At 40.4% G+C, this 19,695-nt stretch overlaps 1 protein-coding gene across 1 annotated transcript in view; it reads left to right on the plus strand.

Moving 5' to 3' along the window:
* LOC140495620 (sodium- and chloride-dependent neutral and basic amino acid transporter B(0+)-like) overlaps positions 1-19,695 on the plus strand; it is a 75,021-nt gene that overhangs the window by 13,395 nt on the left and 41,931 nt on the right. The window contains 4 exon segments of the mRNA XM_072594620.1: positions 617-749; positions 4,778-5,002; positions 6,820-6,949; positions 10,450-10,572. Of these exon segments, the coding sequence (XP_072450721.1) occupies positions 617-749; positions 4,778-5,002; positions 6,820-6,949; positions 10,450-10,572 (611 nt within the window).

Raw genomic sequence — 19,695 nt, forward strand, 5'->3', positions numbered from 1 at the left:
CAATAATTAACAATCTGCTCTGAAAACACTGCACATGGTTTCACAGCTGTGACACTCTGCCCCCAACTTCCTCTGGAAACGTGATATTCATGACCAGAATTCTTAAACACAAAATGGTTAGAATCATGTGTGACTGATGTTCATTTCTCTGCTTTTAATTGTGATAAGTTATTATTTTAACACATAGTCCTGGGACTGGATTTTAGATTAACTGTCTGGAGGCAGATACCATGTTTAGGAAGATGAAGGAGCTGAATTCATTGGAAGACAAAGTGACTAAACCGGGTAGGTTTAACGGTGCATTGTGAAGCAGTCAGTGAAGCATTGTCAGAAACTCTTTCACATCAAATCAGCTCTGCAGGGAATCTCATCAACTTGTTTGAATAAAGCTTTACATTGAAAAATATCAATACACACAGGAAAAAAATGTCATACAGAATATCAAACTTCAAATTTATTTCTGAGTGCAAGAATCAAAGCTTCTATAAATCAAAAATTAATTAAGATATTACACAACTCTGTTTGTTAAATACATTGATGTACTATGTCTAAAAACATCTGTGTGTAATGAAGAGTGTCCTTACTTACTACATGTTTTTGTTCTTATTTTCTTTAGTAACGCAGTTTTACGCCATTCCAGTTCAATGGATGAGACTGGGAAGGTAATCTGGTATTTAGCCCTCGGCCTGCTTCTTGCCTGGCTGCTAGTTGGGGCAGCATTATCAAAAGGAATCAAATCTTCAGGAAAGGTTAAAATAGAGTTAAAACACGTGACAAAGTAACAGTAAACATAGAAACGATAAATAATTTGTGAAGTGTCTGGTTTGTCTCCCAGGTGATGTTAACAGTGTCTCTATGGGAAATGGGAGATTCATTGTTCATCAACAGTTCAGGCCTGAGAGAGACTTGAAGATCTTTCTGCTGAGGCAAAGAACAGCAAATCCCCCAATGTGTCCCTCATTCTAAGGGTTCACTCACTGACACTGGAATTCTGGGTGAATTTCCAATTGCCGTGGAAGGCTGAGGAAGGGTCGGGGGTTGGGGGGGTGGCGGTGATGGGGAAGGATTGAACACGATAGGATCAGGGTTTTATTTGAGTGAAATGAGATTTGTCTGGACATGAGGATGGGGCTGAGACCTGAGGAACAATCATTGGGTGAAAACAATAAAATGCTGGTAATGCTCAACAGCTTGTGAAGCACCTGTCAAGACAAACCGAGCTAATCTTTCACTTCCATGGACTTTCATCTGTCCAAAAGAAATAAATAGCAGTTTAAGAGGTTTCTCAAGACAATGGACATGGGGAATATGGGTTGGTGAATAAAAGGAATATTCTGTGATAGGTTGGAGGACAGTAGAGGTTAACTAACAAAGCTATGACCTTCATCCCCGTTGTATTGTTGGATAGGTTCCAAACCAAAGAGCAAATGTAATTTTAAGGCTGTTAGAAGATATCACAACATGTGACATTCCAGTATAATGTGCCTTTAGTAGTTATTAATGTTGAGGGAATATGTTGTAACAGCTGTGTAGCAGTTACTGTGGGTGGAATCTGTTAGTGACATGAGCAGCCTGTGCTAAGGTGAGATTTAATACAGAATCAGGTGAGAAATTTCATAAGGTCCAACTTGACGTCAGGAACAACTTGCTGTGTCGTTTTTGTACCTACCCAGTGAGGAGCTGAGTTTCTTGGGTAAGAATTACCTTTAATTGATTCTTTCCATTGTGTAATTTCTGTTATTATGTCTGAAGATCTGTGTCCCCTTAAGAGGGGCCTCTTGGTTCGAGATCAGTCAAAGGAATCGACAAATGCGGTCTATTCAAAAAGCAAGGGTCATTAGTTTATTCAATTAAGGTACCTTGACGCAATTCTATCCAGCAACACAGAGATTGAAGCTTCTGTGTTCTGGGGAAAAGTTGTGCAATTATATTTGAAAATTACACATTATTTATATGTTTTTAAAGAAATAGTACAGCCTTAATTACAAGAAAGACCAATCACATATAATAAGGTGACATGATTTACAGCGAGTTAATCTAATGATATTTCCTGGGAAAGGGTTCTTAATTACAAAAAAAAGTCCAATCAATTGTAATATGGTGATATGATTGAAGACAGGCTAATTCAATGGTATTTTCTTTAAGAAAGATATCTAATTTACGTAAATTGTCATGCCATGTATTAGTTCAAGGTTAGTTCAAATGGTCAATTAATATGTCAGTATTTATCTTATGAAAATTCTATTGTCCTCTTATCTTTGAACTGCAAGATAATTCTGCAAATCAGCAGTATGTTCAGCAGTATGATTCACAGGCCATTTTATAGTATACTTTTAAATCGAGAAACCATTTTGTTGTAATAAAAATCTACATATTTTGTTGCCTAAATTCAGATTTTAGATCCTCATGTCTATAGGTTTAGCAGTGTTTAAATAAGCACATTATAACAAGGTTTCACAAAACAAAGTCTCAACATGCAAACCCTGTAAACTAGATGAAAAAGCGATCCCTGCGTATATCCTCCATGTTACTATTCCTCTTCAGTTTGTCATCTTCCCTTCGATGCATTGATGAGAATCCGTTTAATTTGCCATTTGGTTGGATAATATTGTCTTTATTCCAAGGGGAATGATGTATAAAAGTAGACAAATCTTGCTACAAAGGTACAGCAGCTACTGTTTTGGTCCCCTTAGTTAGGGGGTATATTTGTATTGGAGAAAGTTTAGTGAACTTCTTTGTATTTACCTCAGCATCAGCCAGTCTGGAGAAGTCTGACTGGCTTCCGATGTAGAATTCAATTCCTTTAGAAGCTCCCTCCAGGGTAACCCCTCGGATCAGGAGTATCGTCAGAACCACGTAAGGGAACGTCGCAGTGAAATAAACCATCTGAGCATGGAGTGAAGCTTGTTAGATTTTCCTGTATTACTGGTACAACAGAAGAAAATAAAATCTCAAAGCAATAAGAGGCCATGTGGCCCCACAATGCAATAAGATTCTGCCTAATCACCCTGGTACTTGACCTCTCCAGAACCTTTGACTGTCTTGTACATCAACAATTTGTCAAAATCTGCCTTGAAAATATTCAATGAACTGACCTCTACTGCTTTCTGAGGAAGAGTATTTGAAAGATTAAAAATTCCTCTTCATCTCTACCTCATTTGGAGACACTTTATTTTGTAACTGTGCTCCCTGTTCGAGATTCTCTGAGAATTTAAAATCAATGTATTGCTTTTGAGTCCTTAATTCAATTCTTGGAAATTTTTAACAAAGCTTGTGATAAATTCAAAGAGTCAGTTTAAGATCTATATCATCCTGCCATTAACAGGAAAGAGGGTCAGGGCATCAGCTATGATAGACGAGAGGATCAAAATTGATGAGGAATTATGACAGGGATTGGGATGCAATAGAATTCTTCCTTCATGCCTCCTCCTTTCTGAAATCTTGGAAATGATTCAGGAGTTTCAGGTGAAATACCTCATTGACCTACAAAGCAAATACTAACCCACATTTTGCTGTATCAGGGCAATAGAAAGAGCCACTCTTGATGAGCCTTGTCCTTATCCATTCTATGCCAATGATATTTGGTGCTGCAAGTATCTGGAAGTGGGGGATGGAAATGAAAGAACATTGTCTACATCTGAAATCTACATGGGAGTGAACATTGGAAAGTAACTGATTATATCCTGAACCAGTCAGATTATCGTACTTGGAATATAACAATGCAAGGACTGAGACAGAAAAAGGAAGTGTAAGTTTGAGTGGGTGACTTCCATGCTGTGATTCCATTCTTCCAGTTGGTAGTTTAAGTGCCAGAAATTGTGACTGGCAGTAAGTAAATGCTTGGGACGTCATTAAAAGGCTATTTCAATGTCATGTTTCTTGAAACAAATCTCCGAGGTGATTCAGTCGACAGCATAAGGACAGAAACGTCACGGAGCCCAGTGAATGCAAATAGGCCGACTAGGCAATACCACATTTGTGAAGCTGACAGCGTCCTAATGCATACTGGATAATGATGGCTGGAATTTTGTATTCAGTCCAAAGATACAGCAGTGTTTGTGAATAGACAATGGTGAACACTATTTATTGCTTAATTTTTCTGACAGGTGGATTTTGATTTCCATTTAATTCATTTAACCATTGTTTACATAATCCTAGAAATTACAGTGTAATTTTACTGGTTCCTGTTGATATTAAACTACTGTGATATTATTACAATATGAAAGTGATCATTATTTATGGTAAAAGGTGTTCTTTGTTGTTACTTTCACGAAAAGAATGGAATTAACTGTGGTCAGTACGATACTGCAAGTGAGTCAGTCACTGAAAACCATGGCTGATGAAAGAGTATACAGTCACGTCTTCGATAGTCACGTTCCGTGTGACCCTGCGCTGTGCAAGAATCACGCAACACAAAGAGCACTTACAATGTTGCCGATGTAATCACGTTCTAGCCAAAATACTTTTAAAATTTTTGCACTTTAGAAACAGCGTTCCCAATCATCAATCACGGTACAGGTAATTTGTGTTAATGAATCGTGCATTATACCAGAAAGACCTGTGTCAGACAGCCCAGAGGGAATTTGACTGTACATAATCGCCAGTAGTGATGACTGCTGTTTAAGAAGAGTTATTGTTAATCCAGAGCCACTTTGTTCAGTTCGCCATGGATTAACCACACGAGTTCTCATTATCTTCACAATTAATGTCGTTTATCTGTTGTACATATTTGTGTTTCATTTCCCTTCAGACATCTATTCTATTTTGTATTTACCAGGTCTGGAAAGATGCTGCGACTCAAATTTTCTTTTCTATCTCAGTGGGTTGGGGCACTTTAGTAGCATTGTCATCCTACAACAAGTTCCACAATAACTGCTACAGAGATACCATCATTGTCTGTGTTGTTAATTGTGCTACGAGTGTGTTTGCTGGATTTATCGTCTTCTCCATCCTGGGACACATGGCTCACATACAAGACAAACCTGTTTCAGAGATTGCAGAGTCAGATAAACTAGAACTGTTAAATTGATCAAGGGTCAGAAAGCTTTAATTGTTCTCTATAAGTGAATCAACCCAACATCCCAGTGATTCCAGTGTCCAGACACAGTAATTAATCCTCAGATCCAAATTGATAACCAGGCTCTGAAGACACATTGCCGTGATGTTTGGTTTATACTGGAGAGGGATTGGAGCTGAAGAATGCAATGGAATGCCTGGGGTTGGATCTGAATAATGCAATGGAATGCCTGGGGTTGAACCTGAGCTCTTAAAAGTGAGCTTTTGAAATAATCACAGAATAGTAAATCTCAAAGCACTCAATTAACATTATAATCCACTGTAAGATTTGTTATTTACCTTAGAATTACATTTCATATGAGCCACATTTTATATTTAAGAAGAAAATTTTGAATGAATTCCATAATATTATGCTTTTAGGTGAATCAGAGACAGTTTTTATTTATTGACGATTAGTTGCTGATCATATTATGTGCTCAAATATTCAATTTGACAGGAGTGCATTTTAAGAAACATTTAATATGAAGAGCAAGAGACATGGAAATGTTTTGTGCTAAGCCACTTGTATCGGTTGATGATGCTGTGATAAGTAATTAATGGCCAGGTAAAGTTACAATAAAACACAGTTCACACACCAGTCTGATTACTCCAATAGTCTGAGCACTGAGTGGTTTGACAGCCTGAACTGAGGCAGGAAGATAGGAACAGGGGTAGGCCACTCAGTCTGTCTAGTCTGCCTCACTACTCCATGTAATAATGAAGGATCAAACATTTCAATGTTTTTTACTCATTCCATTCCCTGACCTTGTACACCACTGAAAATCAGAAATATATCAATCTCAACCTTAAATCTACTCAAATCTTGACCTCCACAGTCCTCCGTGCTGGACAATTCCAATGTTTCACAACCCTCTGAATAAACTAATTTCTCGTCAGCTTGGCCCTCTGTGGCATCCCCCTTGGTTTTAAATTGTGGCTGCTGGTTTTAGATTCTGCAGACAGAGGAAATATCTTACGTGCAGCTGCTCTGTTGTTCTCTTTAACTATGTTGTAAATTTTAATGCAATTGCCTCTCATTCTACGAAACTCTAGAGAATACAGGCCCAGTTTTCCCAATCTTTCTTCATAGGACATTTCTACCATTCCAGGAGCAAGTCTGCTGAACATTTGTTGCACTCCCTCTATGGCAATGACATCTTTCCTGAGAAAAAGCAACCAAACTGTGCACAATTTCCAGGTGTCGCCTAACCAAGCTGCTATACAACTGAAACAAGACTTCACTATCCCTGTACTCAAATCCTCTTGCAATAAAGGATGACATTCCATGAGGCTTCCTAATAGCTTGCTGCACACACGTTAACCCTCAGTGACTTAGCAACAAGGAGACTGAGGTCTCTTTGTACAACTACACTTTACAATCCCCAACCATTTAAGAAACACTCTAAATTATCTGTTCAATTATTTATCTCCCATTCCCTACACTCCAACATTATTCCCTGCTTTAAAATGCCAGTTTCACCAATATATCAGAGAGATTCCTTTTTTTCTTAGATTTTTAATGTCACTCTGAACTCAGTGTTCACTGCTTCTAAATATTATAATTTCTGAATTGAGAGTGATTAATATTACAACTATATAATAATGAATGTTTTATATTGTAAACACATATCAGCACAACTTTGGTGACATGAATAGTTTTGCATATGTTGTCTAATATTGGCAACTGTAATAAATTAAATGAAATGAATGTCAACAACAAGTTAATAGCAACGTTCATTATGTTGTTTCAATTCTATTCACTGTTCAGGTTTCGGTTTGGTCTTCATTGCCTACCTAGAGGCCCTTGCACAGTTGCTGTGGGCACCATTATGGTGTGTTTCATTTTTCTTCATGCTGCTCACTTTGGGAGTTGACACACAGTTTGCAGGTTTAGGTAAAAATATCAATGCATCACTTAAACAAATGATTTCTTTTGAAGAAATTATGACAGTGTTGGGCAAAAAAGTGCTGTTGGTGATGTTAGTGGACAAACGCATAACATTTCTTTGTAGCAATTGTTCCCTTATTGTCTGAAAGAAGAATGCAGCTCTTAATCTTAAATGATTAGCACCTGCATCAAAATAAAAATTGGGGAAAAGTTGCATCCGCATACAAATGACTTCACAATACAATTTGTACTAACAGCGATGGTGAGGGAAGGCATCATAAAAGGTCAACATGTGAGTTGAGAGTTGAGTAAATGAGAGAGATGAGGTTCAGTGTTATTAGTAAGGATGGAGAGTGTATGAGCAAATATTACAAGAGAAAGACAAACCAGTAGAACTTATTAGCAAAAGCATGCAGCATTCAGAGTTAAGTTGATGAGCTGACAACACAAATAGAGACCAGTCACACCACCTGGTGAAGATTATTGAAATGTGGTTGCAGGAAGATCAGTACTGGGAGTAAAATGTCCAAGGGTAATGAGTATTCCAAAGGGATAGGCAAGTAGGAACAGGAGGTGGAGTTGTTTTATTGGTTAAGGGAGATATCAAGGTGCATTAAGAAATGATATTGGCACTACGAACCAAGATGTTGAATCAATCTGAGTGGAAATAAAAGGCAAGGGAAGAAACCCCTTGATAGGAATAACTTACAGACTCTCAAACAGTACTTCCAAAGTAGGGCTTAGTATAAATGAGGCAGTAATGAGAACTTATGAGACAGCCACAACAGTAATTATGGGTGATTTGTACATAGATATTGATTGGATTCATCAACTTGGCAAGGATAGTATTGAAGGAAGGTTCATAGAATGTCTGAGGGATTCTTTCTTATGGCAACGTGTCATGGAGCCAACTGGCTACTTCACATTTGGTATTGTGTAATGAGGAAGGATTGGTTAAGGATCATCTTGGAAGGCATGATCACAACCTTCTATAGTTTCAAATTCAGATGGCAAGAGTGAAGACAGAGTCATATACAGGAGTTTTAATGTTGGCCAAAGGTAATTATACAGGCCTGAGAAAGCAGTTGGCCCTGGGGAACTGAGGAAAAATATTAAAGGGGCAGGACATTTGAAAAATGGTGGCAGATGCTCAGGGAGATACTAAATACCTGTCAATTAAAGTATATTCCTGAGAGGAAGAGAAATTATAGAAAGGTAGAAAATAATCCATGGCTTAACAAGGAGGTCAAGGATAACATAAAGACAAAAACTAGGGCATATCATACTGCAAATGTTAGAGACACTCTGGAGAATCAGGAGATCAACAAAAGGAAACTAGCAAAAACCATAAGCTCTGACACCAAAAGCTTCTATAAGTATATAAAAAGGAAGAGAGTAGTGAAAGTAAATGGTGGCCCGTTAGAGGATGGAAATGGTGAGGTAATTATGGGAAACTCAGAAATGGCAGAGGCACTAAACCAGTATTTTGTGTCTTTTTGCAGTGGAAGATTATAATTTCTTCCCAAAATCTGCAGTTACTATAGCGGAACTTGGTGAAGTTACTATAACTAAGGAGAAGGTATTAAGTAAACTGATGGGATTAAAGGCAAATAAGTCCTCAGGATCTGGTGGCCTGCACCCTAAGGTGTTAAAGGAAGTGGCAGCAGAGATATATTAGTTACTATATTGTAAAAATCCCTGGATTCTGGAAAGGTGCCACTTTAAATGTGAAGCCCGTATTCGAAAAAGAGATAGACAAAATGTGGGAAACTATAGATCAATTAGTTGGACCTCGGTCGTAAGTAAGTTGCTGGAGTCAATAATAAGGGAGATAACTAACACTTGGAACTACAAAGCTCAATTCCCCAGTGTCAGCATGGTTTCATACAGGACAAGTTGTGCTTGACAAACTTGCTGGCATTCTTTGAGGATGTAATTAGCAAGTTGGATAATGGGGATACAGTGGATGTGTTATATCTAGACTTCCAGAAGACACTGATAAGCTGCTGCATAAAGACTGGCCCAGAGGCTTAGATCTGAGGGTGTTTGGGGTAGAGTATTGGTTCAGATAGAGGATTGGCTGACTGGCGGAAAGTAGAGGAATGGAATAAATGGGTCCTTCTCTGGATGGTGAACTGTAATTATTGCAGTACTGCTGGGTTCAGTTCTCTGACATCAACTGTTTACAATCTATATCAATGACCTGCCGGGAGGGACAGAATGTAACAAAGCAAAATTCACAGCTAGAGAATGAACTAGAATCTGGCAGATGGAATTTAACGTAGATAGGTGCGAGGTTACCTATTTTGGCAAGAATAATAAAAGAGCAAATTATTAATTAAATCAGAAGCAGATTCAAAGTGCCTCAGTGTAGAGGGATCTGGGTGTCATTGTGTATGAATCACAGAAAGTGGGTATGTAGGTGCTGCATATAATAAGAAAGGCAAATGGAATCTTGGCATTTATTGCAAAAGAACTGCTTTATAAAAGTAATGTTGTCACAATAATATGAGATGATGTTGAGACCATACTTGGAGTATTGTGTCCAGTTCTGGTTTCTCTACTTGAGGAAGGATGTGGTGGCATTAAAGGCAGTTCTGAGGAGGTTCTCTAGGTTGATTTGTGGGATGAAAGGGCTGTCATATGAGGAACAATTGAATATGTTGGACTTGTACTCGCTGGAGATCAGAAGAATGAGGGGTGATCTGATTGACATACATAAAATGCTCAAGGGGATTGACAATGTCGATGTGGAACAGATATTCCTCCTTGTGGGACAGTCTCGAACAAGAAGTCATAGATATAGCCTGAGAGGAAGTAGGTTCAAAACTGAGATGAGGAGAAACTATTTCTCTGAGAGGGTTGTGAATCTGTGGATCTCACTGCACCAGAGTGCACAGGAGGCAGAATCAATCAACAAATTCAAGAAAGAAATAGAATTTTTCCGATGAAAAATGGGACAAAGGGCTAGGGGAAATAGGCAGGAATTGCGACCACAATAAGAACAGCCATGAATGTGACAAATGGTAGAGTGGGTTTGAAGGGCTGAATTGTCCACTCGCTCCTAATTCCTATGTTCCTCTGCCAATCTATTGTGGTGATTTTCAATCTCGATGTTAATGTTCTATATCTTTTCTTTGCTCTCATGCATAGAATTTATCTCTTTGCATTTAATTGAGACAGATCTTGCTGCTCAAGAGATGGTGATTTTTATTTACCTGCCTCATAGGGAGCAGGATGGTCAGCAAACTCACTCACTCATGTTGAAACTCACACATGTTGAAACACCCCACATGATATTTGAGGATAACGATGGTGCAGTTTTCCTCTGCATCAGAGCAACAGGAACACAACTGGGGGAAAAATACATATCTCAGAGCTAGAAAAATGGATGCAGAAACCTTTTACTCCAAACTCCCAGGGCTTTGGTGTGTCCAGTGGATGTTTTGTCCTGTCATTGTGCAAGTTATTAATTAATCACTTTATCTGACATTTTCTTCCATCAGAAACAGTTATGACAGCCCTGCAGGACCAGTTCCCTACATTGCTCCGATCAAAGCACCTTCTTCTGACAGCTGGCGTTTGTTCGTTATTTTATCTGCTTGGCCTTCTATATGTGACACAGGTAGGTTGTATTTCAGTGATTTAAGCTGTTTTCACATGTACTCAGTAACTGTAAAAGATGATCAAATTCACAGGATGAAATAATAAAGAAGGCGCTAGTGTTCTGGTCCTTTCCTTTTGCAGTTGTTTAATGTTGTGCAGTGATCATGTCATATTGATATCTTGCTGTGATTCTGAGTTCACTCTCAGACAATCCACTCTCACAATAGGACTGGGAATCAGGGCCACAGTTCAGTTTATTATGTCATAAAATTGCTCAGCAGAAACATTTGTTATCGCGGTTAGTTGTTACAAGGAAGCATAGCTTCTCTCCCTTCGCAATATGTACTACACACTGAACAAGTCTATAGCTGTCAGTGACATGTATTACATCAAGGCTATTTGCTCATCAGCATGTTCCTCTTAAAGTGATAATACCATATTCCATTTTCTCTCCAAGAGCCTATAACATATATGAATGAAAATAAATATATCTCAGGCTGGTTGTGAGAACTATCACTCCAAAAATAAGTCACTGTGCTTAGGAGTTTAAGAATTGAACTGTTTAAGACTTTAAGTGGTTGTGTAATGAATCAGTAATTTAATAATCCTTCCAGGTCTCATGATCATCTTTCTGTCCTGTGATCTAGATTTATCAACTGACTGTTCTTGGCTCACTGATATTTTGGTGACTTTCCTTTTGTTAAAGAGGAGATTATTTTCATGGTTGCGTTCAACATTTTCATTCCCTGAGTTTACCTCTGGTGGTGTTCTGTGCACAATCAGAATGCTCAATATTAGAATGTTGTACAATTCCCCAAATTATTTTCTATTCCTCTTTCTCATTGTTCCATTAGATATTGTGACTCCTTGGGTTTAAGGTTCACTGCACTTTCTGAGTACTTCTGTGGGTGACCATGTTCCCTGGATGGGATGTATGAGTCAAACCCTTTACCACTCTCACAAACTAGATAATTCCACACCCAGATGTCAACTGAGTGCTGTTTTTATTCTGCCTGAATGTTCAAGATGTTTATCCCATATTTACGGGAAATTGGATTGTTAATGACTTGGCAAATGTGTCCTGACTTGCTTTTTAATGTGATTGTTGCTGGTAATAGAAAGCCCATACCTAGAGGTATTGTTCTGAAGTGTGATACAGCAATATGGAGATGGTGTCTAGTTGTTCATTTCATGACAGATGGCTGAATGGTATGAACCATTTCATTCAGCAAAAATATTGGGTCTGGGATAATGTGGTGAGGCTGTCACATGATTTAGACCCCATTTAGTACACATGCAAGGTGTCCTAGGTCCACAAAATATCTATCGATGCAGTATGGTCCAATTTCAGATATTTTCTCCAGGTACACTGAATGGAATGCACTTTATATTTGTGGTGATTACCATGGGTGTAGTTGAGTTATCTTTCCAGTTGTCACCATGGATGGTAAGCAAATCTGTTACAAGCTTCAAACAAAGATATAATGGAATCTTGTGAGGGTAGAGAGATTTTTTCTGTTGATGTGGTGGCTGACTTTGACATGCCTGATACACCCTCACTGTCTTCTCGATTTTTCTGTTGTGACCTGAGCAATACACAGTGAGCTGTACAGGGGCCTTTTTCACCCTATGCCCATATGCCCCTTGTATAATGAGGCAATAGAGTTTGGTAAAGACCTTCAGCTACAAGCATCTGTTTATGTTTGAAAGTCATGCCTCTTGAGAGCCTCTGGCTCATCCTTGTCTGGCTAAATCTCTTGGAGTACATCTGGCACCTTTTGTATCCCATCAGGCTGGACTTTGATAATAACTTTCCAAAATGCCCTCAGTTGTGAATCATTCATTGTCTTTTTTCTTCCTGTTGACCAATATTCATCTAGATTGTTATTGATGACGTTTTCTAATGTAATTTTTTGTAAGTCCAGTCAAACAGCCAAAGTCTAATTTGGCTTTGGTACACCTCTCATTGTGTATGAAGTAGCCCAGATTGAAACGGATATCAAAGTTATATCCCTGAACTTTTATGAGACATTGTTGTTGTCTTGACGGTGCACTTTTCAGTGATTTATATCAAATCATTTTCAATGTTTTGTTCTTACAATGAATCATTTACTAAACTGGTACATATGGAAATTTATGATAGTGCATACCAGAAGAAATGTCTTCTGTCCTATGTTCAAACAGTTAGATTGTTATTATGATAGAATTTTGGATCCAAAAGCAATGAATTTACCATTTTGCATTATGTATGCCCCAACACTGTTTTGACAAGGTCTGGCCCAGTGGAAAGGAGGACATGGATGAAGGTGCTCAGGCCCAAAAATTATTGAATTTGACATCGAGTCCTGACTACTGTAGGGACCCCAAATGGAAATGAGATGCTGATCAGAGTTTCCAGATGACCTTGGGCTCCTTTCATCGCAGCTAACCCATTTTCACTCATTAATAGTCCCCATAAGCAACTTTTCTTTCTCCCAGGCTCAACAGTATCCGTTCCTTTGTCTGCCAAACAACTGTTCTCTCTTTGTGTGGGCTCCATCCTCACCTGTTGTTCACTCCGTTCTCCCAATCCCTGTCTTCAGTGTATATCCCATCTTTTCCTAGCAACAATGAGTTCTGAAGAAGGATCACTGGTCCTGAAATGTTGACTCTGCTTTCTCTCCACAGAAGCTGTCTGACTTGCTGAGTTTCTCTCGCAAATTTTGTTCTTGTTTCAGTTTTCCAGCATCCACATTCTTTTGCTTTTAGAATTCCACAGGTGGCAGAACAGCCTGATCCCTATGCCCTTAACTTTCAGATACATGTACATGTGAATACTCCTGCACAGCTGCATGTGGAATACTCTCTGCTTCCCACCAGCTCCACCACCATTGTCACTGTTGGTGCATCTGAGTGCTTCTCTCTGAGAGAAATTATGTTTGAGACACGGAATTGTTCATTCACCTTTAATCTCTAGTAAAAGGTTTCCCTTCATTGCCAAGCCTTTAAATGAGACCTTGTGCAATCATATTCTTCAATTTCTGTTTCTGTTGGGTATAATTGCGTTGTGCAGGAAGAGATCTTGAACCCTTCCCATTATACTGCACATTCTCTGCTAGCCCTCTATATGAGCCAGTTAAGAGAAAGATGCTGGTTGTTAATATTTCCTTTGATTTGTTCACACTCTGCCCTCCTCCTCTACATTATATATCCTCCCCACCTCTCCTAGCCTTCTCCCTTTTCACCGATATTCCTTCTTTTACTCTTCAGTCTCCTCCTGTGATGATCAGCTCTTCCAACATACCCTGTGATTTTCCTGCTCATCCACCACCACCACACTGGTATCTTTTGGCTCAGTTGGTTGGATGGCTGGTTTTAAAGAGAGTAGTGCTGGAAAAGCACAGCCGGTCAGGCAGCATCTGAGGAGCAGGAGAGTTGATGTTTCGACCATAAGCTCTTTAGCAGGAAGATGATTCCAGCACCACATGTTTTGACTCTGATTTCCAGTATCTGTAGTCCTCATTTTCTCCTGGATGGCTGGTTTACAATGAGGGGGTGGGGGGGGGCATCAACAACACTGGTTCAACTTTTGCACTGACTGGGGTTACCAATAAACAATAAAAATGTGAATTAAGAAGATTGATAATCCAACCATCAATGAATCATTTTGGAGGTTTGACAACTCATTCTGACCTGGTGATTCTATACCTATTTGGAGAGAAGTGTGTTATTCTCAGTTGCTCTTGACTGGTAAGTCAGTTGCCTTGATGTTAGGTGCTGCAACTCAGCATCATGTCATGATCATTGGCATCAGAGTTTTCTCCCTCACTGTCTGCAAACATGCTTAGCTTAGCCTAGCCTTAGGGGAGACAATGGCCTACTGGTATTATCGGTAGACTGTTAATCCAGAGATCCAGGGAATGTTTTGGGGATCCAGGTTTGAATCCTGCCACGGCAGATGGTATAATTTGAATTCAATAGACTCTGGAATTAAGAGTCTAATGAATTCAAATGAATCCATTGTTGATTTTAGAAACACCCCTTTAGTTCACTAATGTCCTTTACGGAATGAAACTTCAATTATTACTTGGTCGGGCCGACATGAGAAAGTGAGGACTTCAGATGCTGGAGATTAGAGTCAAAAAGTGTGGCGCTGGAAAAGCACGGCTGGTCAGACAGCATCTGAGGAGCAGCAGAGTCGATGCTTTGAGCTTAAGCCCTTAATCAAGAATGAAGAGCTTATGCTCAAAACATCAACTCTCCTGCTCCCAGGATGCTGCCTGACCAGCTGTGCTTTTCCAGCACCACACTTTTTGACTCTATGACTGGGTTAGAAAATATAACTCTTTTATTCAAAAAAAAAGAAATACAGAGCAGTTAGCTTGCTATCTATCATAAGTAAAATATTAGCAATTATTATTAAGGAATTTATGGCATGACAATGGAGGTTTTGAAGGAGTCAGATAGAGCCAGCACGGTCTTGTGAAAGGAGACAACATATTTCATCAATTTGTTCGAATTAGTTCAGAAGTAATATGAGCGTTTGGATAATGGGGAAATGGTGGATGTACTTTTTCTTATATTTCCAGAGGCATTTGATAAGGTGTCACATTAATATTTATTGTCGAACATAGGAGCTCATGGTACAGGGGTTAGCATATTGACATGGACAGAAAATTAGCTGGCTAATAGTAAACAGCTGGCTAATAGTCAGCACAAATGTGTTTTTTTTCAGGTTCTCATGATGTAACAAGTGGCATGCCTCAGGGTCAATTCTGGCATTTGAATGATTTACAATTTACATCAATGACATAGATGAAGCAGTAGAAGACAGTTACCAAAGTTGCTGATGACATAAAATTGGAAAGTAATTTTCAAGGAAGACATAAGGGGGCTATAAAAAGAGAAAGATGGTTTAAGTAGGTGGATGAAGATGTAGCAAATGGTGTATAATGTAGGAAAACATGAAGTGTCTCCCTTTTAGCAGGAAGAATAAAAAATAAAACATCATATCTAAATGATTAGAGATTGCAGAACTCTGAGAGACAGAAGGATGCTTGACAATCAAAAGTTACTGTGCAGGTGCAGCATATAGAGTCATAGAGATGTACAGTACGGAAACAGACCCTTTGGTCCAATCTGTCCATGCCGACCAGATATCCCAACCCAATCTAGTCCTACCTGCCAGCACCCAGCCCATATCCCTCCAAACCCTTCCTTTCATATACCCTTTGAATGTTGCAATTGTACCAGCCTCCACCACTTCCTCTGGCAGCTCATTCCATACATGTACTACCCTCTGAATGAAAAAGTTGCCCCTTAGGTCTCTATTATATCTTTCCCCTCTCACCCTAGACCTATGCCCTCTAGACTCCCTGACCCCAGTGAACTTTGTCTATTTATCCTATCCATGCCCCTCATAATTTTGTAACCCTCTATAAGATCACTCCTCAGTCTCCGACGTGCCAGGGAAAACAGCCCCAGCCTGTTCAACCTCTCCCTATTGCTCAAATCCTCCAACCCTGGCAACATCCTTGTAAATCTTTTCTGAACCCTTTCACATTTCACAACGGTGGCACAGTGGTTAGCACTGCTGCCTCACAGCACCAGAGACCTGGGTTCAATTCCCACCTCAGGTGACTCTCTGTGTGGAGTTTGCACATTCTCCCCATGTCTGTGTGGATTTCCTCCGGGTGCTCCTGTTTCCTCCCACAATCCAAAAATGTGCAGGTTAGGTGAATTGGCCAAGTTAAATTGCCCGTAGTGTTAGATGAATGGGTAAATGTAGGGGAATGGGTCTGGGTGGGTTGCGCTTCAGAGGGTTGGTGTGGACTTGTTGGGCCGAAGGGCCTGTTTCCACACTGTAAGTAATCTAATCTAACCTAATCTTTCTGATAGGAAGGAGACTAGAATTGCACACAATATTTCAACAGTGGCCTAACCAATGTCCTGTACAGCCGCCACATGACCTCCTAACTCCTATACTCAATACTCTAACCAATAAAGGAAAGCATACCAAATGCCTTCTTCACGATTCTATCTACCAGCAATTCCACTTTCAAGGAGTTATGAATCTGCACTCCAAGGTCTCTTTGTTCACTAACACTCCCTCGGCCCTTACCATGAAGTGTATAAATCCTGCTAAGATTTGCTTTCCCAAAATGCAGCACTTTGCATTTATCTGAATTAAACTCCATCTGCTACTTCTCAGCCCATTGGCCCATCTGATCAAGATCCTGTTGTAATTGGAGGTAACCTTCTTCGCTGTCCACTACACCTCCAATTTTGGTGTCATCTGCAAACTTACTAACTGTACCTCTTATGCTCACATCCAAATCATTTATGTAAATGACAAAATGTAGAGGACCCAGCACCAATTCTTGTGGCACTCCACTGGTCACAGGCCTCCAGTCTGAAAAATAACCCTCCAATATATTTAGGAAAGACGAAGAGTGTGCTGCTGGAAAAGCACAGCAGATCAGGCAGAATCCAACGAGCAGGAAAATCAATATTTCGGGTATGAGACCTTCATCAGGAGTGAGGCTAGTGGCCCAAGAGGGCTGAGAGATAAATGAGAGAAGGAGTGGGTTGGGGGTAAGGTAGCTGAGAATGCGATAGGTAGATGAAGTTGGGGGTGAAGGTGATAGGTCAGAGAGGAGGATGGAGTAGATATGTGTGAAGGAAGATGGACAGGTAGGACAGGTCAAGAGGGTGGTGTCCAGTTGGAAAGTTGCATCTGGGATAAGGTGGGTGGAGGGAAAATGATGAAACTGGTGAAATCCACATTGATCCTATGTGGTTGAAGGGTCCCAATGTGGAAGATGAGGCATTCTTGCTCCAGGCATCCAGTGGCTAGGGTTTGGCGGTGGAGGAGGCCCAGGCCTTGCATGTCCTTAGTGAGTGGGAGGGGTAGTTAAAGTGTTCGGCAATGGGACAATGGGATTGTTTCGAGCATGTGTCCTGGAGATACCCTCTGAAACATTCTGCAAACTGAAGTTCTGTCTCCCCGATATAGAGGAGACCTCATTGGGAGCAACAGACATAGTAGAGGATGTGTGTGGAAGTGCAGATAAATCTCTGACAGATGTGGAAGGCTCCTTTGGGGCCTTGGACGGAGGTAAGTGGGGAGGTGTGGGCGCAGGTTTTGCAATTCTTGTGGTGGCAGGGGAAGGTGCCAGGATGGGAGGGTGGGTTGGTGGGGTCGTGGACTGAACAAGGGAGTTGCAGAGGGAATGGTCTTTATGGACCGTGGATAGGGGTGGGGAGGGAACCTAGTGCATTCTCAGCTATCTCCCCCCCCCCCCCCCCCCCCAGCCTCATCCCTCTCCCATACATCTCTCAGCCCCCTTGGCCCACAAGCCTCATTCCTGATGAAGGGCTTATGCCCAAAACTTCAACTCTCCTGCTCCTCGGATGCTGCCTGATTGGCTGTGTTTTTCCAGCACCACACTCTTCAACTTTGATCTCCAGCATTTGCAGTCCTCACCTATATATTTGGGAAAGCTAATATAACTTTATCATTTGCTGCAAGGCTGAGTGGATACAAAAGTAGAGATGTTAAGCTTCAGTTATACAGTGCACTGGTAGTTCCATATTGAGAGAGTCTGTGTACAGTATGGCTTGTATTATGGAAAGAAGGACGCAAATATATTCAAAGCAATTCATAACAGCGGTAACCTTATTAAATTATGTGGAGGTGCCGGTGTTGGACTAGGGTGTACAAAATTGAAAATCTCGCATCACCAAGTTATAGTCCAACAGGTTCTTTTGGAAGCACTAGCTTTCAAAAGTTTGCTATGAATTCTATATTTTACGATCTTATACTCCGTAACCACCTGATGAAGGAGTGGCGGTCAGAAAGCTAGTGCTTCCAAACGAACCTGTTGGATCATAACCTGGTGTGTGATTTTAACCTTATTAAATGCTGGAGTAAGCCCCAAGGACAGGTTGGCCTACTCCTGAGCCATGTTCCCTTATTCAGATATTTGTGTTGAATGGGAATATAGTTCAGATACTGAGTGGGGAGAGTTGGTAATTTCACAAATCCCATTAACGCAATGTTCCCAGGCAGTTAAAACTGGAGACAAAGGGTTAAGATGTACATGAGGGGTCATGATGTCTAAATCTAGGATGTATTTAGATTAGATTACTTACAGTGTGGAAACAGGCCCTTCGGCCCAACAAGTCCACACCAACCCTCTGAAGAGCAACCCACCCAGACCCATTTCCCTACACCTAACACTACGGACAATTTAGCATGGCCAACTCACCTAACCTGCACATTTTTGGACTGTGGGAGGAAACCAGAGCACCCGGAGGAAACCCACGCAGACACTGGGAGAATGTGCAAATTCCACACAGACAGTTGCCTGAGGCGGGAATTGAACCTGGGTCTCTGGCACTGTGAGGTAGTAGTGCTAACCACTGAGCCCAAAGGGTCATAGAGTCAGAAATGTACAGCACAGAAACAGATCCTTCATCCATGGTATCAGATATCCTAAATTAATGTAGTCTTATTTGCCGGCATTGGGCCCATTTCACTCTAGACTATTCCTATTCATATATCCATCCAGAAGTCTTTTAAATGTTGTAATTATACCAGCCTCCAAAACTTCCACACACACACACACACACCACCTTCTGCATGAAACATTTGCCCCTTAAATTCCTTCTATATCTTTCCCCTCACCTTAAACCAATGCCCTCTTGTAAATTCAATGCACTGACTAATAAAGGCAAGCATACCAAAAACCTTCTTCACTATCCTGTCTACCTGTGACTCCACTTTCAAGGAATTTTGAATCTGCACCCCAAGGTCTCTTTGTTCAACAACGCTCCCCAGGACCTTAACATTATGTGTATAAATTCTGCCCGAACTTACTTTTTGAAAATGCAGCACCTCACATTTATCTGAATTAAACCCCATCTGTCACTCCTCAGCCCATTGGCCCAGCTGATCAAGGTCCAATTGGACTCTGAGGTAACCTCTTCACTTATTTGATCAAGTGAGATCACATGTGGAACACTGCAGGTAAATTCTGATCTCCCCATTTCAAAAATGACTTTCAGGTGTCAATGGAGAAGAGAGAACAGCAACGTAATTGAATCCCACACATAAATGAATGAGGGAGTATTGAGCAACGAGTTAGAATTGTGTTGGTACAGTT

The sequence above is a fragment of the Chiloscyllium punctatum genome, chromosome 25 (assembly GCF_047496795.1).
Source record: "Chiloscyllium punctatum isolate Juve2018m chromosome 25, sChiPun1.3, whole genome shotgun sequence".
Lineage (NCBI taxonomy): Eukaryota > Metazoa > Chordata > Chondrichthyes > Orectolobiformes > Hemiscylliidae > Chiloscyllium > Chiloscyllium punctatum.